This window comes from Aquila chrysaetos, chromosome 2 (genome assembly GCF_900496995.4).
Source record: "Aquila chrysaetos chrysaetos chromosome 2, bAquChr1.4, whole genome shotgun sequence".
NCBI classification, from domain to species: domain Eukaryota; kingdom Metazoa; phylum Chordata; class Aves; order Accipitriformes; family Accipitridae; genus Aquila; species Aquila chrysaetos.
In genome coordinates, this window is record NC_044005.1 from 20,708,960 (window position 1) to 20,733,467 (window position 24,508).

A 24,508-nucleotide genomic window follows, 5' to 3' on the forward strand; every position below is an offset into this window, starting at 1 on the left:
TATTCTTTCAAAGCATATGGTTTTGTGATTAAAGTAGGCAGCAAAAAAAACACACAGTGGTTTGCAATGTAATTTGTGCATGCCAAACTATGAGAGTCCTCATTTCCTCTCATGGTAGTAAGTCATATACAGTAATATAATGCAAGACTCAACTTCTAGCTTGTCCAAGTATCACTTTAAAAACAAAGCCAATCAATTTCCGGTTATTTTAACCTACGAGGCATGAAACTGCTAAAGTAACTTTATGAAGCTATATTATTTGCTGGTTGAAGGTTGACTTTCGTTTCGAAAAGCATTGTGCTATCTAGATAATATTTGAAGTTCCCTTATTAACAATTTAAAATAGTGTGAAAATACAAGCATATGAGTTCCTATATTGCAGCTTCGAAATCCTAGGTAAAAATTAATAACAGTTAATTATTCTTTCTTATAAGAATGCGTGTTTGTTTTAACTGGCAGTATTGGACTGGAGGGGATGATGTATGTAACAAGTATTAAAATAACTCTTTATGATTTGATCAGGTGGAATGGAGGGGACAAAAAGTGATGAATTATGTGTATGTGGGAGAGGTTGCCGTCAGTCTGTAGTAAGGAGACTCTTGGTTTACTGATAATTTAGAAATGTACATTTAGGATGGTTGTTGTAGCTTGTTGAATTAACTAATAATTTAAAAGCGGTAGGACTGCTTATTCAGACAGCTGTATAATGACAGTGTATCTGAATATGAACAAGAATAAAGTTAGGAAGAACATAAGTATGGGAAACATATCCTAGACTATATGTTGCATTTGAGATTTCTTTACATACGTATAAGTGTATGTATATAAAAATATATATATACACACACACACATTATACCCTTCTGTATGCATCGATAGAAATACTAAATGTATTCAAGAAGACCCAAATTAAAAATGAAGAAACATGAGGAGATATTTTAGCATTCAAATATTCCCTGATTCTTACTCTATACCTTCAGAACTGGTTTTAGTGTTCGTATTTAGTCTTTAATAGTGTTCTGTTCTATATTTTCCTAACATGATGTGGACATTTACTTTTTGATGTTGAAGTTAGGGAAATGAAATTTTAAAATGCTTATATTGCATATGCAGACCTGGATTCCCAGAGGAACGTGTGCATTTTGCCTCCTATCCAAAACTCATCAGGAAAATACCTTCCCATCCTCTTTGGTGCTGTAGGAGACACCTGACCTGTATATTCACATATATGTTACATGGAGTGTTGCTTTTTAGCTGTTTCAGTGTGAAATGACCCAACCGATAAACATAGGATGATGAGAGCTTGTTACTCCATTACCTTATGTGCTGTGTCAGTCCTTTATTGACCACAAGATCAAATTTGAAGCGCTCTGCTCCTTATCTTCAGTAGCGTCAGTGGACGGAGCTCAGGTCACCTTGGAGTTGGTCTCATCTAGCTTTCTATTTTTGGCTCTGTCCTTTTAGGCTCAATGGAATTGTACTTTGCAGTACTGAAAATTAAGTAGGGGCACTAGTCCATGGCTTTGGAATTCATTTTCACAGGAGATTAGAGTCACTACAAATCTCACCAATTTCAGGGGAAAAAAACCCCACAATAAAATCTCTTCTGGAAGCTTACTTTCCAGCAAAATGAAACCTTGCTTTTCAATAAAATACTATCTTAACAAATAATATTGTCAGACTATTGTAATCACAAAATGTAGCAGCTTGGAATAAGAGTGCCTCTTCAGCCAAACTAAATTATTACCATCATATTTTACAGTTATTTTGTACTTAATTTTATAAATCATGTCCTTCTTATCCATTCTTTTAAAAGAAAATGCAAGTGTAAATGGTAACATTTGTGATGTGCGTATGTTGTTAAAAGCACAATGTGTGCATATTAGGGAATTGATAGGAATTTCCGTTCAATATGCTAGTGTTGGAATTGTCATCCCTGCATGCCTGTTTATCATCTCGCATCATTACTCCTTAACAGGCGTGAATTAAACTGAAAATTTATTCAAGGAAAACATGCCTCATTATTTGCATGAAGTACCATGTATTCCTTTCTTGCATCATAAACAGTAGGTATCTGAGATGCCGGAAAACATTTTCTAAAGCATGTTAGTGATGTGGGCATATGGTCCATCCAGCTGGCAGTGGTCTGCATTAATACAGAAAATGGGTTCTTTTCAAAGGTTGGCCATCTTTGTTACAGTTACCCTAGCTGAAAAGACATTTTTTATTTTAAGAGTAATTCAATGTGAAAAATAAACCGTGCTGTCCCAGTATAAGCAACCGAGGCAACAGATAGCAAGTTTAACACTAGCAAGCAAAATAAGAATTCACAGCTAAGCCAGATTATCTGTCTTCTGTCACAGCAATACTAAGAACTGTAGACAGAGGAAAGAAGAGTTTCCAGCAGATTCCTATCTGAGTTTGAATAGAAACTAAAAGTTGAGAGCAAATAGGTCGGGATGACTGGAGAATTAGTTGAAAGAGGACTGGAGAATTCACTTAATGGGGAAGTAGGAGTGAAAAGTAGGAAAAGATGGAAACAAGCAGGGGTTAAGAGTAAAGGCACAGAGTTCACAGGGAACACTGGATAGCAATGGGAAACTCAAATTCTAGTTTTGCTCATCTCTCCTAAATAATACTACTAATAATGAAAGTTCTAAAAGGGAGAAAGAAAACAGAGCAACATCAAAGCATATGTAAGTTCATTGGCACTGGTAGTACTTCAGGAGTTTATTTGTAGGCAGTGCATCTGATTGTGGAAAGTTAATATATACCTTGGAAAAAAAAAAATCTTTTATTAGATGTCTCATTTTTGTACCAGTGCAAAGAACAGATGATAGATTCTTTTACTTATTTTATCATCTTACATGTTCTAAATTCAAGGTAGTCCATGACTATTAGAATATATATACAAGATGTTACTCGGGTATTAAAACAAAATAGCATGCTTATTTAAAAACACTGTACATTTTAAAGATTCTTGTGTGCTATGCCTTTTCCTTGCATAGTAAGTGTACATAAGATGCTTTCTCAGTAGCTGAATAATTTATTTTGAGGTAGTCTTTCAGAGGTACACATTAAAGTTGTGTGGATTGATGTCAGAAACTGAGGTTAAATAACAGGCTCGAGGTTAAATAACAGGCACTCTGTTAAAACTATTGCACATCTATATCAGTTGGCTGAATAGTAATTAAATATAGATGGAAACAATATAATGAACTTAAATGAATGGTTTTAAGCTGGTGTGATGTACCAACACATTAAGTCATGCAGTATTTTTCTCCTGCTGTTTAGACTAGTCATAGATTTGAAAGGTATCTGTCTGCTTATTTCAGCCAATGAGAGGCATATAGGCAACTATTTAATTTTTTTTTATAGTAATATGCCCATTTTTAAACTGTTTTACAGGTGATTTGTTAGATAGGAAGATTAAATTTCACAGTAGTGGCTCTCCACTGTAAATTTACTGACCCCAAGCTTAAATGTTTGCAGTCCATTTCCTTACTATGCAGTATATATTGGGAGAGACAATATCTTAGAATAAGTGCTCAACATGTGTTGCTTCACACGTTAGCATCTATGTTCTGAGTTGTATCTAGGAGTAAAAAGGAGACACTGGAATTCTTACTGAACTGGTATAATTTCTCTGTTCTCCATATTGCTCAGTAGTATTCAGTTGCTTCTGAAGTTTCCATATGATCTTTCAAGCTTGGTCCTAATTATAGCTAACTGCAGTCATGTGTTTTAGGAATTGCATAGTCAGAGTTAGTGTGGTGGATTTTATATGAACAACTGCATTTAGATAAATTAACGCTTGATTCTTGTCCATTGGAGGCAAGATAGGTCCAGCAGCAATATATTGCTGCAAAATATTCATGCAGTAGAGACCATCTTTGTCAAGTTCTTCTTGTACTTCTCCAGCTTTCAATTATTATTTCTGGTAGATCTGGGCATTTATTTCTTTGTTCTCATTGAACTCTTTTTTAAAATTTGAGGAACACAGATGTGATACCAGCTGGTTATACTGGAAAAATACGAAGTATTCTGCATTCTGAGAAAACTGCTGATCAATTTGAGATGTTATTTCTAGAATTTTCCTGTTCCTTAGGAAGTGTAATGAAAAATTTGTAACAGAAGAACGCAGTCTGTATGTCAAACTTTGTAACTTTTAAGATGGAGGACTTTGATCTGCATCTTTTATTTTGATTCAGGAGCACAATCAATCTTTGTTGCTCACATTATTCAATTGGATCAAAGTCAATACAATTGTTTGCGCCTTGTTACTGCTAGAAGGCTATTGACCATCAACAATCAAGTTATGTTAATGAGAATTTCAGGCTGAAGGATTAAGAGAAGCATGGAGACTCCAAAGTTGATTTGCATTAACAATCTTGACAGTTTCTAAAAGGAAAGATTTAGTGGAAGAATTATGACTGGCCAGGATACCAGAGTAAAGAATCTGGCTTTTCCCCGTTAAGTGTGAGCCTAACAATTAATTGAAGAGTTGCTAAGCTCAGCTTCTTCTATTAGGTACTTACAGTCCCCATTAGTAAGGGTCCTTTTTTCTAGTTTTCATCTAATTCTTCTGTTCCAGTGGCACATAGACTGAAATGAGAATGTCCTATTGCATTTCAAGAGATTGAGCAAGCACAACATCTGCCAAATCTCCGTGACAACGAGTACGTCCTTTTCAAGATAAGGATATTCTGTAAAATGGAAAACAGATTAATCCTGGATCCACTTGATCTTATCTTCAGAACATTCAGCCAGCTTCCCACATCGCCAAATGTCTGCTTCTTTTTTTAATACTGACTAATTAAATCATAGATTTCAGGAGTTAATTAGAGAAAAGAGAATAATTCTATTATCAAGGTTGCATTCCAAAAAGAGCTTTAAAAGATTTAAATATGCCAGAACTTGGGCAGAATTCAGTGTATGGTACAAAATGAGCCAAAATTCCTCTAGCCTTTTATTTGCTCAGTGACGCTAAAACATTAATGCAGTAAAACAGACAGACACACACAGAGAAACAAATACAGTTTGGGTTGTATTTTCAAAAATCTCTAGGCTCCTAAAGGAACAGAAAGAGGATTTTCAGGATGTTAGAGATAATGGGAGTTAGCCTTCTAATCTGCTTACCACTTAAAAATTCCACTACGTTTCTGTTTAGACGCATACTATTGAAAGTACAGCTGGTCTTAACAAGTCTGTATCCTGGGGATGGACATGACACATCAAAAAATTTGAGTTCTGTCACCCTAGTCTTTCAGTTTTGATTGTCATTTGACGGTCTAGTAATAATATGCTTTTTTTTTTTGTGAAAGCTGAGAGATTTCTTTTTTCTGAACTTGAAAAATTACATCCTTGTTACCTGATGCTAGAGAAGCAAACGCAGTCCATGTTTCATTATGATCAGTCCATTATGGTATTTTCCTTAGACATAATTTAAGAAGAAAAAACAGCTTGGTGGGAGAGAATAGTAATGAGTACCTGGGAATTCTCACAAGCCCCAACACTGGATGCTAATTTGTTCTGTGAGTGTACAGCTTTATTTTCCGCCCAAAGCCAATCTCTCCTTTGCAAATTGCTTTCATTTTGGGGGTTAATGTGCTTCATTACTGTAAAATCCAGACCCCCAACCAAAGAAAGTATTGGAACTTTACATTTACTTCTTTACAAAACTGAAATTTCAGAACAATGTTATATAAGATATATGTATGTTATTGCCTGTTCTACCTTCTTTTGGACAGGACTTAGAGACAGATTTTCCCTTCCATTGTTTTCAATGCTCTCCTGTTTTCTTTTGTCATAGCTGAATATTAAATATTTTCAATAAATATAGAACAATTTTTTTTTTAACTTCTCATAGGCTTATTAGCCAAAGTTGCCCTTTCAGTTCCTTTGCTTACTGAAATGCATGAGCAATGTCTGAAAATAAGACTAGTGAGTTGTGTAGGTACTTTTGAAAAAAAAAAAAAAAAGTGTATGTACTAGTTAGATAATGTGTCATGTTTACATCAGATATAGTGGCTATGTGGATGCAATACCTTTTCTTTAATAATATATCATCCTTGGCCTCTTTGTTATCCTGAAGAAAACATGTATCGAGTGAGTTAAAGAAAATGTGTTAGGTTTTGTTTCCTGATACCCACCTTTAAAATGAGAGCTTATATTATGTATTTTTAAATGGTGTAAAGTCATCACTGTTTTTCTTATATTTTCCTTATAAACTTAAATTTTAAATCAGTCTTCCTTGGCTTAAAATGTAAAAAAAATCCCAGATATTTTTTTCCTGATTGCATAGCAGCTGAGTAATACCAACAAAGGCCCTGAACCAAACCTAACAGAGATCAGCATAAATCTTCCTGCTGATATTTGTGAGAGTTGGACCAGGCCCTCTTTCTAGGGATAAGAAGCAACATGACTATAATCATCATCATCAGGATGAAAGCAGTATTGCAGCAATTCTCTTAACTTACTGTTTGTCACTGAATGTGAATTCTGCTTGTTTTGAGTTTGTTTCCATTTCTGACTCTTTCATATTTAAAGCTTGTATTAGTTGCATATGTTTATGACATTTTCAACAGTGTAAGAGGTAAGAAGACAGGAGGACAATCAATACTGGCATTGACAAGAGTTCCATGTTCCATATTGGTATCTCTAATCTGTGTATTTTGTTAAAAATAACTTTCTTCTCTCTTCAGGCAGGAATTTTCAGCATGAATGCATGTGAAGAGGGGTTTGCCACTGGTGGCAGGGATGGCTGTGTTCGCTTGTGGGACTTAAATTTTAAACCAATTACTGTGATTGATCTCAGGGAAACAGACCAGGGATATAAAGGTAAAAAGAAGTTTGTTGCTTTTGACGTATGGATAAGGTAGGAAATTTACCAGTGTTTTGAACAAAAAAAGACTTTTAAAAACCAAAAAGGTTGTTTCATGTGTGTTACTATGAACTCTTGCTAGAAAAGGAATTTCATCATGCCCACTAGTATGGAGGTCACATAGTCCTTCAAAGTTACTGTATAACGTACTATGAAGTTGTAAACACAGAGATTTAATTTTTTTTCTTTTAAACCAATAAAACGCACTTCTTTGCTATAGCACAGCAGTTTTTAACAAGGAACAGTAATGCTTTAAGACAACTTAGAAGAGACAGTGAGATCTACAGTGTAAAACAGCAGAGTACAGAAATTGCATTTGCTAGTTATCCAAATTTTCATTAAAAGTATTTGGAAGTAATCTACAGTTTTGTAGTACTTAGAATGCTGCTGACATACCTATGACTTCAGTTACAGTTTATGTCATGATGAAATTTTACATCTAGCAGTTTATAGCATGTTTTGATGTATGATGTATATACATCAGTGTTCTAGATATTGTTGCTGTAGTGATTCAGGAAAAGAATACAAACATATACTGAAGCACTAATGTCATTTACAATATTGCTTTCGTTGGCATTTGGTTTTCTTTGCCCACAGTCACTTTGTTATTTTGTAGTATCTTGCCAAGAATTTGACAATGTGGTAGAATGTCTGATGGCATTCTGATAACTGATTGCAAGTTTAATCTTTGTATTCTGTAATTGACTTGGCATTTCCACCAAGATTGTGAAATACTGCAACAAGATGGAATACATTCCATTTTAAATGCCCTGAGGTATAGTGACTCTCATTTAAATTTACATTTACTCAGCTGCTGTTTCTCAGCTCTGTTGCATGTACTTGAAAGCTGTGTTTCATTCCCCATTTCATTCTCTCAAACTTGTTCTTTATTCCAGATTGTCGTCTTTAGTTTGGAACAGACTCTTGCCATGAACTCTTTTGGTTCTTCTTGATCACTTATGTGAACTCCATCCTCATATTTTTGACTTGTCAAATGCCCATGACAGAGCTAATAGCTTTGTAAAAATCCTATCTTTAATTAAAGTTTAGTTTCCTGAATCTTTTCCCTTCAGTCTTTTTTCTTATTGTATCCTTTTGAGGATTGCCTTTATGACCTGTCCTTCTACTCGTTTTCTTAATTGCATTTTCTGCTGCTCCTATACCTCACCTCTTGGTAATTTTATCCATGAACACGAACTCAAGTTCTGTATCTCTGTGAATGGCTCGCAGAGCAATTAGTTGACTCTAGATGTATCTCCAAGTAGTCAAATTGTTTTTCAAAATATCTCCCACCACCATAAGGAGTTCCAAATTACTAAAACAGGTGTCTTAATCATCCTTCATCAAAGATTCTGGTTGTTTCTTTCTTTATTTTTTAATCAATGTAGACAATATAACCATATAATGTCTAGATTATAGGGCTGAATGGTAAGGTGGTTATATTCATCAGTGCAGCACAATAGGAACAAATCTGTAAAGCAAAACAGTTGGTGTAGAGGGTTAGAGTAGCACAATATATATGCATTTTGAAGGGTATTATCTCTAGTCTGGTTCGGTGGACAGAACATTGTATTGCAGTTGCAGTGCAGTAAGTGCACTCCTGGAGCACATCTTTCAGTTCTGTTTCATATGGAGGGAGTCTTATTTGTGTGTTTGAAGGCTATGTTGTAATGCAAGGCACAGTAAGTAGGCACGATCAGGAGCTTTGCTTTGAAAGCTAGCATTGTCAGAGTTAAAACATCAATGCAGATGCACCAGACTGGCCTGCTAACCCACCCATTTGCTGCTTCCAAGTCTTGCAATTTTTTTCCAATGTAAATTTAATAACATAAGGCTATTCTTTTCCCTCTACATAGTTAAAAATATTTTTCAGAAGCACATCAACTCATACCATTACAATATTCCTTTCTCTCTTCTGAGAGGTACAATTTTATCTCACATACTAATCCAGAGTAGTTTTTCAAAGATCACTCTTGAGCTACTTTCCACAGAAGTCAGTGTTTAGGCAAAGTGAATTAAGTTAGTCATTGCTATCATCTGGTTATCTACACCTCAGATTGGCAAAACTGAGTTGTGCTATCAGAATGTAATAAATACAGCCTGTTTTAAAAGGTGTATATTCCTAAAATTGGGCACCTAAGACTGGGTTCTCAGTGCACAACTGTCCTACCTTCCATTTTATTATTCCCAACCTTATGTACAAACAAGTGCAGCCCGTGAGTGCTCACCTCCACTGTAAGCCTGGAAACTAATTCAGTTGTTAGGAATGCATGTTAAATCCCATCATAAACCCCTTTCATCTCTTTATATGTTGTTTCAGTTTGATTTATTTTTATTTTCTATTTAGTGGGGAAAATAATTCCAGATACTATTAAGATGTTACAAAGATCTGCTTTAGGGGGAGCATCTCGGAAGCAAGCTGGCGAGAATTGGGCTCTTCAAACATCTTGCATATAATGCATGTTCCACTGATGCTTCTGTCACTTATGTAATTTAGGTTCATCTAGCTAGTACTAAGGTCCATGGTTTGATCACAAATTGTAATTTATATTGTCTTCTACCTTTGTTGAAATTTAAAGACATTAAATGTGTAATTTCAGATGCAAATGTCAGTGTTATCTTTGTCAGAGATCTTGCAGTACAAGAATTAGGTACATGTCCTTTATTAAAATAAGGCTCACATTTTATTTTAGAATTTTTGTAATGCTCAGCTTGAAAAGTTAAATGTTCCAAGGGCAGTATGTGTTATATGGAATAGATAAAAGGAGTAAATGGAGGAATAAAAGAAGGTATATGAGTATGTCTTGACATTTTCTTGCTTTTATGTTTTGTCATATGCTACGTTACCTTTGTTTCACAAATTCTCAGGATGTATCTCTCAGTAACAATCTCTTCTATAGGTCTGTCTGTAAGGAGTGTTTGCTGGAGAGGAGACCACATACTCGTTGGGACACAAGACAGTGAAATTTTTGAAATTGTGGTGCATGAGCGTAATAAGCCTTTCCTGATAATGCAGGGGCACTGTGAAGGAGAGCTGTGGGCTTTGGCTGTCCATCCTACAAAACCGCTAGCAATGACGGGAAGTGATGATCGATCAGTCAGGTTAAATCTTGTTTGTTTGTTTGTTTCTTTAACTTCATAAAGTTTTATACAAACAGCTCATTTTGTAGATAACCTAATTGAAATGTATACATTTTAAAGGTATTAAAAAGTGGCATTGAAGTGCTTCTGAACCAGTTAAGTTATGCATTAAATTAGTGCTCTCTCAAAATATAGTGGAAATGTATATTTCACAAAAATGAAATGTACAAAATTTGAACAAGTTTCAGCTAGCCTAACATTAAGCACTCATACACAAGTATCCCATAACTGTTTTCTATTCAGGAGTTATTTTAGGCATTCACAGGTTACAATGAAAAAAATTTTAATAAAAACTTACAATTTTTACTCTTACTATATTCACTTTTTCACATGCTGCGAATTAACTTTTAGCTTGGGAGTTTCATCAAACAATGTATGCATAGTAAATAGTATCTATATTCTGAGAAAACCCAGTAAATTACTCCCTTTTACAAGTTCATCTTTTTTTTGTCAAAAACATCTTTTCTCTTCGTTCTGAGAAATTAAGTATGTTGGCATTTTTGTTAAGTACCTTAAGTGTAACAGGGTTAAGCAAAACAGTAGTTGAATTATGAATATTGAAATAACGCTCTAGAATTCCAGATATATCTTGTAAATGACAGATGTTGTAATGTATCTTGTAGTAAAAACTTACATGTTATAATATTATCTAGTTATATGTAAGGAGTGATGAATAATGACTTGTTAATAAGAAAGGATATTTTACTGAGCAAAGTCTTTAACTGTTCTTTAATGTTGTTCTTGGCTAAAATGATTGGCAAAACAGTGGAATTTTCAGGACGGTCTAAAAGTATGTATCATCATATGTTGTCATTCTTTTTATATTCAGAAAGTCAAACAAAATTAATCTGTCCCTACATTTTCTCATTAGATATCTTCTCACTATTTTAAATATAGGAGTATTCTGTCCCTGCATTTTCTCATTAGATACCTTCTCACTATTTTAAATATATGAATATTCTTTGTTGTATGCAAAATTCACATTTTTGTCTTATATTTTCCTTGTGGAAAATTATTTTAAAATAGGACACTACCACATCCAGCGTTCCGCAGAAATTGCAGGCTTCATGCTATCTATGACACAGCTACAAACCACTCATTACATTTGTAATTATTACTTTATCTTAGAATTTGGAGTTTAATAGACCATGCTCTGATTGCCCGATGCAATATGGAGGAACCCATTCGGTGTGCCGCGGTTAGTACCGATGGAATCCATCTTGCTCTTGGAATGAAGGATGGCTCTTTCACTGTGCTTCGAGTCAGGTATGTTACAAAAATTAAAAATAGGTATGTTATTAACTCTTTCAAGAATGTTATGTAATTGCTTTTATAAATTGTATGTATATTGACACTGTAGTGACCATATATGAGTAGATCACTTACATTTCTGTTTTAAGTCTTGAGGGTGCTCAAATTTTTTAAATGTGCGTGCTACATGTGTTCATGTTGTTCCATAGCAATACATTTGAAAAAGTATATTGGTGTATTTGCAAAGAATGGCAGTGTTCTAGGAAGTGTTTTACTTTAGGTTTTAGCTTTAATTATTCTTGAATTACTAAGGAATAAATTTTCATTACTTCCTAAATTGTTTCCATTTGTTGGAATGCTGCTGTCAGCACATCAAGCGTACAAAACCAGTGCTTTCTTGTTGCTGTGATCCCACAGTTTCAAAGGGAAAATGAGATCTGTGTCTCATGTCAGTGAAGTTTTCTTCCCTGAGTGAATAAAGATGTGGTAATCTACCTGATGAATTTTTTTTTTTTTTTTTTTTTTTTCAGACCCAGCTTGAACAGTTCCTTTTGTTCACTCTCCCTCAGCCCAGTGCAGCACCTTCTTGTGTCACTGTTCCCTTCTCTTTTTTTTGCCATGAAGCCCTACCCAACTCTAAAAAAAAACAGTGTTGTGTTTGCACATGTGATAGTAAAGTTCACTTCATCATTGCACAGTTTTGTCCATTTTTTAAAACTGGGTACTTGACAGTGTGATAAGGCTTTTCTATACTTATGACATGCTTTCTTTCATACTACAGAGATATGACTGAGGTTGTTCATATCAAAGACAGGAAAGAAGCTATTCATGAACTGAAATATTCACCAGATGGGAATTTCCTAGCTGTTGGTTCCAATGACAGCTCTGTGGATATATATGGTGTTGTTCAGCGATACAAGAAAGTTGGGGAATGTATTGGATCTTCAAGTTTCATCACCCATATGGATTGGTCTTCGGACAGTAAATACTTACAGACCAATGATGGCAATGGGAAGAGACTTTTTTACAGAATGCCAAGTAAGATTCTGAGTTGGCTTTATGATATTTCTTACTTATTACAGAAAGAATGTATAATAGTTTTGTAAAAACAGCCAAATACAGATCCTGGTTCAAAGCACTGGGCTACAGAGAAATTTTTTTCTAAGTTCATATAAATACTTGCTATATTTGATTAATTGTTATGTAAGTATAGCATTTTCTGGCAAAGTTACTTAAATATTTTTATCCTTATATGTTTACTCTTCTTTATAATGCATCTTTTCATGGTAGAGATGCTGGCTTATAATTTATTTTATTTCTCAAAATTTTTGCTCCCACTTTTTTAGAAAAAGAAGAATATTGCATTCAAATTCAATTTTGCAGTAGCTTAATAGCTTTGTACTTATTCAGCTTGGATATTAAATGAATTATCATTTGCTTGCACTGTATGGTTTTTAAAATGTGGAAATATCAATATGGTGCATCTTGGAAGAGTCATCTAGTTTTCTAGAACTATGTTTGCAGCAGAACTGAGGAATTTAACTTAAAAGAGCTTTTACAGTGAGAAATTTGTAATAGAAACAATTGGAATGCAAATGAATTTGGAGGTATAATGGGACTAGGTAACTGTAGAGAAAATAAGAGTACCTGATATAAGGATGCCAGAATGTTAGGAATTACTCACTGGAAGCAAAAGAATATTGAAGCTGTGATACATACATGATTCAATCATGCAACCTTCAAAATGAATAAAAATAACCAAATGAAATTTAGCTGGGCAGCCTGCTGATAACGCAAGTTCAAATATGTCTTTTTTATGTCAGGGGACTGTTAAAGAAAATTAGTATATTAGATAATACTAAAATACAGTTTTCAGATTCAAAGTATGTGACAAGCCCATTATTGTAAATATTTTCAAAACACTGTCTTGAAAACTTGACTGAACTGTCCCATAGTCTTGAAACAGTTTTCATCAAGACAATTCCCTCTGCAGAGGACATACGCACATAGGACATATATCTTAAAGCTTCAAATTTAAGTAGTCCTGATTACAATATGTCAAGGGCAGTTTGTCACAAGATTTGACTTTTCTGTGTGTGTACACTCTTTATATAATATCATTCTATATTTTTCCCACTTACCGTATTTGTAGTATTTTATTTATTTATTATCATCACCACTTACTATATTGTCCCTTCATTTGTTACACAATATTTATGCTTTGAGCTGTACATTATTCATAGTTCCATGGAGCTTTTTGTGACTATCTTTGCTGAAGCATCTAATTCATTCTATGCACAAGTTTGATTTTGTGCGCTGAATGAGACAGAAGATATGTAAGAAAAGATATTAAATGAGAATTTAATTAGACTGTAACAAATACATACACACAGGAGGTGCAATTTGAAGTTATATAGGCAGCTTTCAGACTGGAGTTTCTTGATATATGAGAATGTGGGATTGTGAAAGCTTGTTTATGAAAAGGTTTAGCAAAGTCAGTGAAGTTAAAGGATTCTCCTAAATATTTCAAAATAATGATTGGAATCACATAACACTTGAAATTCCACTATAAATGAGTAAAGAACTTGCAGTTGCCTAATACAAGAGATGTAGGACTTAGTCACAGATATAACCAGTATTAGTAGTCATCGTTTACGTGGATTAGTGATTGAAAGAGATTACAAGGTAAACCTTGTCAAAGGGTGCAGTTATTTCATCAGAGCTGAAGGATCTTCAAACAGGGCATTTGAGTTCCTTTCCAGATTTTGGAGGGGTACATAGTAGTTAAACTCTTCCTCAAGTATGGGGTTTTTTGGTTGGTTGTTTGGGTTTTCTTTAAGTTTTCCTTTCTGATTTATTTGCCATTTTGCTTTATCTTTTTTCTATGGCTGTTCTTTACTCTGTTTATTCCAGTCCACTTGAGTTCCCCCTTGCCCTAGTCCTCTCTTGAAAACTTACCTCCTTACAGTACCTGAGGCTGCTCCCGCCTACATCCCATCCTATCCCCTCCCACTAGTCAGAATCTTATTAGCAATAAGAAAACAGGAAAAAACCTAGCCCAGTTGCCTTCAATTTTGTTACCACTGAAGACTGAGAGGTGAGTTGTTGGCAGTGTCCTGCTTAGGTTCTGCAGTTGCACACTCAGTCTGACTCACAACTTTTACATTTTCTTGCATTGTTCTTGTGTTGCTCCTGCACTCTGCTTCTGGCCATTCCTGAAACAGTATTTATTAAATGAGCCTTTGGTCTGACTCAGTACTTAAGCTCTTACATGAAACTTTGTGGGATTGGAACAACCTTATTACAGCTAGAGCTGATGTGAAATAATTTATCAAGGATCTAAGCATAGAATTGGTATTTTCAGTAGTTTACAGTGGCCAAATAGAAATGAGTTCTTCAGGTTTTGCTCTAAACAGCCCAGGTTTCTAGAATAGTTCAGCAACAAAATTTTTCAAAACTTTATCTTAGAATGGCTACATGTATTTTTTGATAAACATTTAAAAATGACACAGCCTCAAGCAGATATCAAGAAATAATAACAACTGTAAAGTACCAAACCCTTGATCTTCTGTTAAGTAGTCTGGAGAAGCCTTACTACTGATACTGTTGGTCATAATAGAGAATATTAGATCACAACAGTTTTAGAAGTCAGTTTTTAATTCTGTCTCACTTGGATTTGATTCCTGGAGAATTTTAAGAAATTTTACGTTCTTTAAAATTGCATAAGTGAATATCGAAAAATAGCTCTTTATTTTTGTCTTAGGTGGAAAAGAAGTAACAAACAAGGAGGAATTAAAAGGCATTCAGTGGGCGTCATGGACCTGTGTTTCTGGCCTTGAAGTTAATGGAATCTGGCCCAAATATTCAGATATAAATGATATAAATTCTGTGGATGCAAATTTTATTGGGCAAGTTATGGTTACAGCTGATGATTACGGAATAGTAAAGCTCTTTCGATACCCATGTCTAAGAAAAGGTAGTACCTTTAAGTTCAGTTATAAATGCATATTTTTGAGTTTTGGTAGTAGTATTAGTATTTTGGTAGTAGTATAGCCAGTATTTATTCTTCGAAGTTTAGTTTGAGCTCAAAGGTGGAAAACAATAATAGGCTGGTGTGTTGTATTGGTATTCATTGTAATAGTAACAGTATTTTATTTGCATTTTGAATAGGGTAGCCAAAAGTTTTACATAGATTTTATTTTGTAAAATAGTTCTGCTTTTTTCTGTTTTTTTTTTTTTTTGATAGAATTTCACAAGGCGATGCAATATCTACCCTTTAATGAGATATGTATCTGTAATTAGTTCACTTTGGTCTTCAAGTAGTTTTCTTCCTTCCTCTGGATCTGTGATAGAGATTTGGGCTAGGAACTAGAAAAAATAACTCTCTAAATTATTAGAGGCAGTTAATAAGTGAACAGCAAATTGGTCCTGTAATCAGAGTATGCCACTGTACGTTATTTGAAGTTTAAAAACTTTTCCAACACACTTTTCCTTAAAAATTTAGTAGCAATAAGGACAAATCTCATGTGAAATTTTTAAAACTGAAGCCTAAAACAGGGTATATAATTTTCAAGTTTACTCTTCAGGACTGAATGAACAGGGGAGAGATGTAGATCTTTTTAGATGAGAAAGCTTCATTTTTTCAGAGCTGTTTGAAGAACTTGATTCTAGACATCATTCAACTTGGAACTGTAACAAATTATCAGTAGCAGAGATATCTGTCTTGGAGCTGGTAACATGATGATGGTCAGAGAAAGCCTGTGAAATCTTCCCTAGCTTTTAAGAAGAGTCCTCTTAACCTAAAAAGTTTGCCTGGGGACTAGATCAAATCTCTGTTTTGAAAGGGGAAACAAAAAGTTGCACCATTGCATCATTGCAATTTGCAGCACTGCATGTTTAATGCTGGCTAAAACCACACGATCTTCGTAATGGGTCTTAGGATATGTCTTCAAGCAGTATGTGCTTAAAGAATTTTTTTTTTTTTTTAAATGACTGATACTCCCCCATAGTTTTTTCAACTCTTTTTGGCAAAGGTGATATTAAAAAACCACTTCATTTCAATCTTTCCAGTTTTATTTTTAAAGTGATAAGGCTTTATTGGTACCTGAGATAATAATAAAAAAATGTTCTTTAAAAAAGTCTTCTGTCCATTTGAAAGAGACTGAATTTGTTCCCCTTTTATCCCCTATTTTGCACTAGAATTATAAAACCAAAGAAAAGGCACAAGAATCTGTATAATAGAGTGCTGTTAGGAACTTCTTTTTAGTAACTGATCCAATGATTGTGTTGTAATTACGTAGTAGTTAGTGAAAACATTAACTTGATGTAGTTATACTACTGCTACCACTGCTGCTGCTACTACTACTAAAGGTGCGAGGACAGAATTGCTAGAATTGCTTAGCACTCAAATTGCGCAAACAGTGGAAACCAGCACACATATTGGAATGTTTTCATAGAGCTAAATATACCTCATTTAACACTTAAATAATTGCATCTTTTCAATGTAGAAATAGTAATTGGCAAAATCTTGGTTTGTAAAAAATAACATAAAATTAATACGATAAAATTTTTTTTTAAATCTTCCTTTAGTACACCTCATACATCACTATCATATGTTTTCTCTCTTTGTGTCTGACTTTTTAAAGCTATTATATCCTGGAATCCAAATTTAAAAATTTATCTTTAAAGACAGATTAAAATTTTGGAATACTACCAAAAGCTGCTGCTATTAATAAAAATATCACTAGTAATTAAAATATCTTAATTAAATTCGTACTTTTTATAAAGGTTCCTTGATATGTTTTCCTAAGGTGCTTCTGAAACATTTATTCTGCATATATTGAAAGATATTTTTATTCTTGTTTTAGGAGCAAAGTTTAAAAAATATCTTGGTCATTCTGCTCATGTGACAAATGTCAGATGGTCGCATGATCACCAGTGGGTTGTTTCCATTGGGGGAGCTGATCATTCTGTCTTTCAGTGGAAATTTGTCCCTGACCGGAAGTTGAAGGATTCTCTTCATATAGCACCCCAAGGTAAGGAACTTATTTTAAAAAAAGGGGTGGGAGCAGGGGAGGCTAAAAGAGAAGTAAATTTCTTTGGTGCAAATATAGAAATAAATATTCAGAATTTTCAGTCTGCACAAAATTGTTGTTCTTTAAACTTTGCAGCTGCCTGAAGTACCTGATAGTGTTGCCTAATACTTGCCTGTACCCTTGTATGCTCAGTCTAGCAAGATTTTGAGAAAAATTCATCACTGTGTTCCCTGTGCAAAGGGAAAATTTAAAAGTTCAGATCATAGATACGAATTTATGAATTCTGTACATATCATCCTTTACTAAATTGACAACAACTGGATGCCCAGGTATCACTGGAAAAAAAAGATGTATATACTCCTTTGATTAAAGTTTGAAGTATTTAGATGATAATTTAAGCATTGTAATTGATTTTTTTTTTTTTTTTAAGCAGAGTATTAATAGCAGAATATTTGGAAAAAAATATAGATCATGTTTCAACCAGTGATTAATACAGCAATTATTCTCATGACTGAGTTTCCCAAAATCAAAGAATTAACTGAGTGCCTCACTTGGAAATTCCTCAAGGAATTCAGAGAGTCCTTTGGGGAAATAAGTTTATAGAGTTACAGTGAAATAAGCCGTTTCACCCTTGAATTGCTAAGATCAGTTGAAAATGTATTAGAAATGAATGCTGATTCAGTGCTGGCCTTGTCAGTGCCAAATGCAGAAAGAAGCAATAGTTCTCTTAATTTCCTTGATGAAGCCTCCAAAATGCCTTTAACTGGTTTGATCCTTCATGGTATGAATTCATTTTCAACTAATTATTTCCTATGAGCCAAATTTCTCATTAGCTACTGCTTCCCAAGTTAAAATTCTTATATATGAAGTGTTGTTTAGATTCCTTTTTCCTGGATATATAACCTTACTTCTGGCTATCTGACAGTATGTGCAACATACATCTGTTTTGTCACTGGATTGATAATTGTCCTGTTAATGGCTTTTCTAACTCTGTAATCTGCTACCTTTATTGATAGCAATATTGTTTTTCTCTAGATCACTGATAAAAATGTTAAGTAGTGTAGCTCCAAAAATTGCTTTTTATTGCATACTTCTAGAAACATTTCTTACTGATTGGTGATTCTCTCTTTGTAATTACATTTTGAGATATTTTAAAATCCATTTGTGTTCTACGCTGATTTTGTGTCTGGCTTCTTAATCAAAAAATGTGCCACACTCAATCAAAGGTTGCAGAAAGATCCAGAAATCATTTCTCAGCCAGGACATTCTTTTCACTTTCTGTTGGAATGAAACTCTGTGCTACAACATTATCTGGCTTTCCCCAGATGTAAAACAGCAAATTTTTTTTCTTTTTCTCCACAGTCACCAGAAATTTTACCACTTCCTTCCCATATACGATTTTTTTTTTTTCCCCCTAATGTACCTGAAGAATTGCTACTTATATCAATGCCTCACCTAACCATAAGTTTCTCTTTGGAGCTCTTCTCTTGTTTCTGCTTGTCTACTTGTCTTAGTTTCTGCTTTATACTCATTACTTCATTCTCTTCTTTCTCTCTTTCCTCCTAACATTAATGTTGATGAAATAAGTTGAATGAATGAAAACTAACCAGCTCCCCAAAACAAACAAACAAAATGATCATACTTACAAGTTGGCTTATGTCTACTGTATCAGCAGAATTGATCTGTCAGCCTGTCAATTATTAGCAGTTTTGTTGTAGTTAATATAAGCATATATTGTCAAATCAGAAACATTAAGCAGTTACTTCAAACACTTTCTGGTTTGTAATTTAGGTTGCTTCATTTCCTGTTTCTTTTTTCTTGGTGGCAGAGAGTCTGGTTGATTCTAATAGCGATGAGTCAGATTCAGATCAGTCTGATGTTCCAGAGCTGGACTCTGAAATTGAACAAGAGACACAGATCACCTATCGTCGACAGGTAAAGATTTTAGTTTTAATGGAATGCCTCCCAGGGTTTAAGTTGGTCTTTCACAAACACCTGTTGAAAACTGAAAACTGTGGAGACTAAGAGCTGAGGAGGAACAGACCAAAACCTTTAGAATTGTTATTATCTGATGCATTCAAAATATTAAGATACAATAGAGAAAAAAAAAAAGTGATTATATGTATTCCTAGCATGTTCTATTAGAGTTTTGGTTGTAATTTAAAAACAAGTTACACTATACAATAACCAGCTACAGTTATTGGAGATTTTTTTAAATGATGTCAGTATAACATTTTTGTGGATGATAACTGTGGCTGAATTCTCAGAAACATGCTTTTCTTATGAATCTCTTAATTAATAATTGTCCTCTTTCTTAAAGGTTTACAAAGAAGATCTACCTCAACTTAAAGAGCAATGCAAAGAAAAAAGAAAAAGTGCAGCTTCTAAGAGACGAGAGCGAGCTCCAGGGAACAGTATAAGATTACATTTTGTTCATGGGTATGAAAACTAGGATTCTTTAAAATATACAAGCAGACTGTTTGTGTTTTGTAGATTGGTGTTTATAATTTAATAATCTGGTGAAAGACTTTTAGGTCAGTTGCTTTGTGATTTACTGTTTTTATTGTACACTAAATTAATAGAAAACTTTGATGCCAAGCTAGACTGATTCTGAACATGAATTCTGAGGTGAATTTGCACTGAAACTTTAGCTGATACTTATTATTTGAATAGAAGTGACTAAATACAATATTTGGCTATCACCTGTATTTTTCGGTATCTGGAAAGTAATAGCTCTCTCTGGTGTACTATTTTGGAAGCTATGACAGAAACTTGGTGTAGCTGCAGATGACTGGGTTCTGTGCTAAGTGGTGTTTCTATCAGTGTTTTATTTAAAAAAAAAATATATATAAACTGTTTGTACCTAATCTGAAACAATTTACATGTTCCTCCATTTAGGAATTAAATTTAATTCTTAATAGGTCCTGTAAGTGTGTTAAAATTCAGTTTCATTCTCTTTTTTGTGCTGATTTGAGTAACAAAATGACTTTCAGATACATCCTTGAAATCTTACGATGTTGTCTTTAGGGTTGGTAGTCTCCCATAACTCTTCATAAGTGAAGACTTTGTCATGAGAACAAAGATGTGATGTTTTAAAGCAAACTGGCAGTAGATGTTACTACATTACAGTAATGATCAGAAATATAAATTTGCTTGATACCAAGCAAACCCAAAGCCTTTATTAAATTAAGGCATTGGAAATCAGGTAATGCTCAAAAGATACCCCTTTGCAGGAATACAACTTCTTTTTAGAGATAACTAAATGCACAAATAAGTTACTGATACTATCTATCTTTATAATGACACATAAACAGTTTTAGAAGGGCTCCACATGGAATGGTTAACAAATGAATTGACTAAGAATAGTTAATCATTCAACTCAGCAATTTTGTCTGTAGACCGGCTTGGAGTCTGAGGAATAGCTTTGGAAATAATGAGAACTGGGAAGCTTGGTACAGGGTTGTTTTTTTATTTCTATTTTTGACGCTCCAGAATTCTCAGTTGAAGATTTTTATATCTGTGTAGAAAATGCATTAAGGTGGGTAGCTATATGTAGTCTTTAAAATTTGGCCTAAGAATCAAACCAAATGATCCTGAAGAAGATGTAGCACAAGCAAGGGCCCTGGATCTTTGGGATTATTGTTATTTCCTTCACAACAGAAGTGAAGCTTGACCAGAATATCCAGGAATGACCAGAAGTAGAATGTCCAGTTGAGTTCTGTCTGGTTACCCAATGGGCATCAAGGAAACTAATGAAGAATCCATGCTGAACAACAGATTTTTCTCAATGTCCAGGCTGTTAACTTTAAAGTGACCCACATCCAAGTGAGTAATAGGCATATTCTCTGATTCAGGAAGTCTGCTTTGCTTCGTCTTTCTTTAGCTGCAATGGAAATGTCTTGGATGTTCCTTGAAAGTGTAAAAAGTGGTGCTTTTTTGAACTAGGGGAATAGGAAGCTCTTTTTCCTTTGTTTTTGAGCACATTGGTTTTGTGTTTTGAATTTGTCAACTGCCTTGAAAGATGAACTTTTAAAAATCTCTTCATATCCTGTACTAAATCTTTTAAACTTCTGGTTACTTCCTGTTTTGGAAGGGGATAAAAACAATAATGCTGAGTATGTGAGCCAGCCACTGACTGATACGGATGAAAAAGCAACTTCTATTAACAGGTTAATCTTTGAGTGCAGCTTTCGCTGAGAGGTCTGATGCAGTCGTGATCAGGAACGTATTAAAGTGGTGTACTAGTTTGGCCTCTTTTTGACTATTCCTGTATTTTCTTGCTGCCATGTCTTTGAAGTGGTGGTGGTTCAGAAACGTAAAAAGGATACATCCATCTTTTGAGATACTCAGAGGACCCCCTTTCTCAGACTCAATGCTTATAATACTTTCTTTTTGCTGGCAGGGAATAAGGATGCAAATGTAATACTTATATCCTGTTATTCTCTCAAAGCTACGCTGCTGGTCTCCCATAACTTCACATTCATAACATTCTCACAAGAATGATTTTTTTTTTTTTTTTTTTAATATTCGAAGGATTTAAGCAAAATCTAGTTTGCGTTTCAGGATATTCGTTGAACTGACCTTATCATAAGATGAAATTTGGTTACAGTTTTAAGATGACATGGGATTTCTCATGCTCTTAAATGAGAGTCTTACGGCACCTTGCATGGATTCCTACCACATGGCTACAAACACCTACAAATAACATCTGAAGGGAGTAAGCTCTGAGTGGGTCCTGTTAAGAAAACACTATTGCCATGCGAAAGTATTTAAAAAACCCAACCAACCAACCAAACTCTACCTTTGTGCTAAAAACTCAGCCATGTTTAGTTTGACGTTTGGTTCTTCTGGAGATTCCTGTAGGAGGATTGCACTACGTTCAGAAATTTCCCATATATACTTTGAAGAATAACATACAAATTTTGAAACTCTTACAGCATCAGACAAACTATGGACATTGACTCTTTTCCCAGAGAGGACACTACTTGTGAAGTTGCCCCTTAGTTGGCTATAGATGTGTAACTTGCAAGTGTGGGTAGGATCCAGCTTCAGGTTAAAGAATTTACAATTGTGTGCCTAAAAGTAGGTGGTTTTATGTATGTATCTAAACTTCTGTCACAGTCAATGGAGATCCAGTCAATAGTCAGTGGAGCATAAGGAGTGATTTGGCTCAAGTAAAATTAAATGCTGATGGTTGGTCAGCTGAGTAGCCCTGCAGGTTCCATTGACTGTATTGACTAGAACACTGTTGATCAAAATATAGGTGTTAATATATCTAACACACATGTGAACATCTATGTTTACATGTCTTAATCTCAAACTGAATCCAGTCTCTGCTTTTCATGACCTTGGTAATGGCAAATTTTTTTTCTTACATAGCATCGAGGTAGCTATCTTTTCTTCTGAAAGTTACTGTTGTATTAACTTCAATCAGTCCTGATGGTTTGATCAGCTGTTACTGAAGACCACTTGAAAACACCAACTGCTGCAGAATGCAGTGTTATGTTTATTGTGCCTTGTTATATATTATCCAGTAGCTATGATGTAGAACTTGCTTTCATTATTTAGTTTCTAGCTGCTAATCAAGATGCCTTGTAAATTACTTCTGTGGTTTGTTTTCTGCATGTGAAGAAATTGTTTCTCTTTGTGCTTTTTCTAAGATTGGCTAATAATCTCAGTTCTAAATTGGTTTATAACACAGAGCTGTAAATATTTTGGAACTGTGTAGCATATTCTCAGGGAATGCTCTTGTACACTGAAACATGCTTCTTTTCATCTGTGCTTGAACTGTCTAAGCCCATCACTTTATGCTTCCAGTGAAAAGTACCTATATAGTCAGGGAGTTAGTAAACTGGCATGTGGGAAAGACCAGATGTGTTTAACTGGGTTACAAAGTGTCTTTGCACTGTGTGATATTTTGGCAAAATACATTTTATTTTAATTGTAAACAACTGATTGTACACCTGTTTTTTTATAACTGGAGGAAATGAACTAAAATCCAAAGTTCTGATCATAAAAAGTCATAGATACGAGTAAAGAGAACTATTTCCCTGCATCTTAGATACATTTTGGATGTTTTGGGTAGTCCTGTGATATATATGGCATTAATGTACTCAGTTTCACTATGCTTAACTTAGGGTATATAGGCAATTGTTATGACAAGAGCTGGGAAAATTCTGAATTTCTGGGTTGCAGGTAGAAGGATCTGAGACCCATTTGCTGTCTTAATGCTTTTTACTTTTGTAGGTGACTGCTAAGCTTGTAAGAAATTGCTCAATGTTCAGTATTTCTAAAGCATTATTTCTTTCAGCATACATATTTTTGTAGCTGCTTTTTAAAATATTCTCATTTAGGGTGCATATTCAGCATTTTTTTTATTATTCTGTGCTTGCAAAGGAAATCCAGTATTTTTAACAGAGTGCAGTGCAGTGAAGCACAGGAAAATGACATCTGAGCAGCGATAGGTCCAGATATCATTTTTGGCATTGTGCCTGCCTTTATAATCCCTGCCCCTCACTGAATGTTGTCATGTCCGTAAACTGTTGAATTTGCATACTGTGATAGGTTATTTTTGTTTTCTCTCTTCGTAGTTACTGTAGGTCATTGTATATTATGTCCCTTTAAAAACTAGTGGCTGGACATCAAAGGGTGCAGCCAGGCAGGGCAAGCAGGCAGCATTTTGGGTCAGGCAGAAATCAGCTTCAAAACATCTGCACATGTTGCTGCTGGGGGAAGTTGTTAGTTCAGGATATGGGTGGAGGGAAAGTGAAGCTTGACTGAAGAGTCTACACCTGTATTGTGAGTCTAAGTTGTTGATCACTTTGAGAAGAGCAGGGAGCAGACATATAGCTGAGCCTCAGACCTGGTGGAAAGGGAGAGATTTTTCTAGAGACCCTGAAGGGACAGTAACTCAGGAGACACTGAAAAGTTGCTGGACTGGGACCAAACCTGCCTGTGAGTGCCAATCTAAACAGTGGGTTGGAAGGAGACTTATTTAAAAGTTTTTATTTCTGTGCTATCACAGTTTTTGCTGGTTTAAAGAAGTTCACTTTGCTTGTTCGTGATCTAATGAGACCCAGTTTTAGACTACACATGATCACAGACAGTACAAAACTGGGAGGATTGGCTGGTACATCATATGGCTGTGTTGCCATCGAGAGCGACCTGGACAGGCTAGAGAACTGGGCAGGGAGGAATC

At 34.7% G+C, this 24,508-nt stretch overlaps 1 protein-coding gene across 12 annotated transcripts in view; it reads left to right on the top strand.

Annotated features, from left to right (window-relative positions):
* The window catches only part of EML5 (EMAP like 5), a 120,516-nt gene that overhangs the window by 31,106 nt on the left and 64,902 nt on the right, over positions 1-24,508 (top strand). For all 12 annotated transcript variants that reach the window (XR_005933647.1, XR_005933649.1, XR_005933648.1 and 9 more), the window contains exons 6-13: positions 6,705-6,840; positions 9,784-9,985; positions 11,153-11,290; positions 12,057-12,313; positions 15,039-15,251; positions 17,143-17,310; positions 19,139-19,245; positions 19,631-19,749. Coding sequence is in view for 9 of the 12 variants with exons in the window: in XM_030030146.1 (XP_029886006.1) it covers positions 6,705-6,840; positions 9,784-9,985; positions 11,153-11,290; positions 12,057-12,313; positions 15,039-15,251; positions 17,143-17,310; positions 19,139-19,245; positions 19,631-19,749 (1,340 nt within the window). In the remaining 3 variants the exon portion in view is untranslated. The remainder of the gene's footprint in view (positions 1-6,704; positions 6,841-9,783; positions 9,986-11,152; positions 11,291-12,056; positions 12,314-15,038; positions 15,252-17,142; positions 17,311-19,138; positions 19,246-19,630; positions 19,750-24,508) is intronic.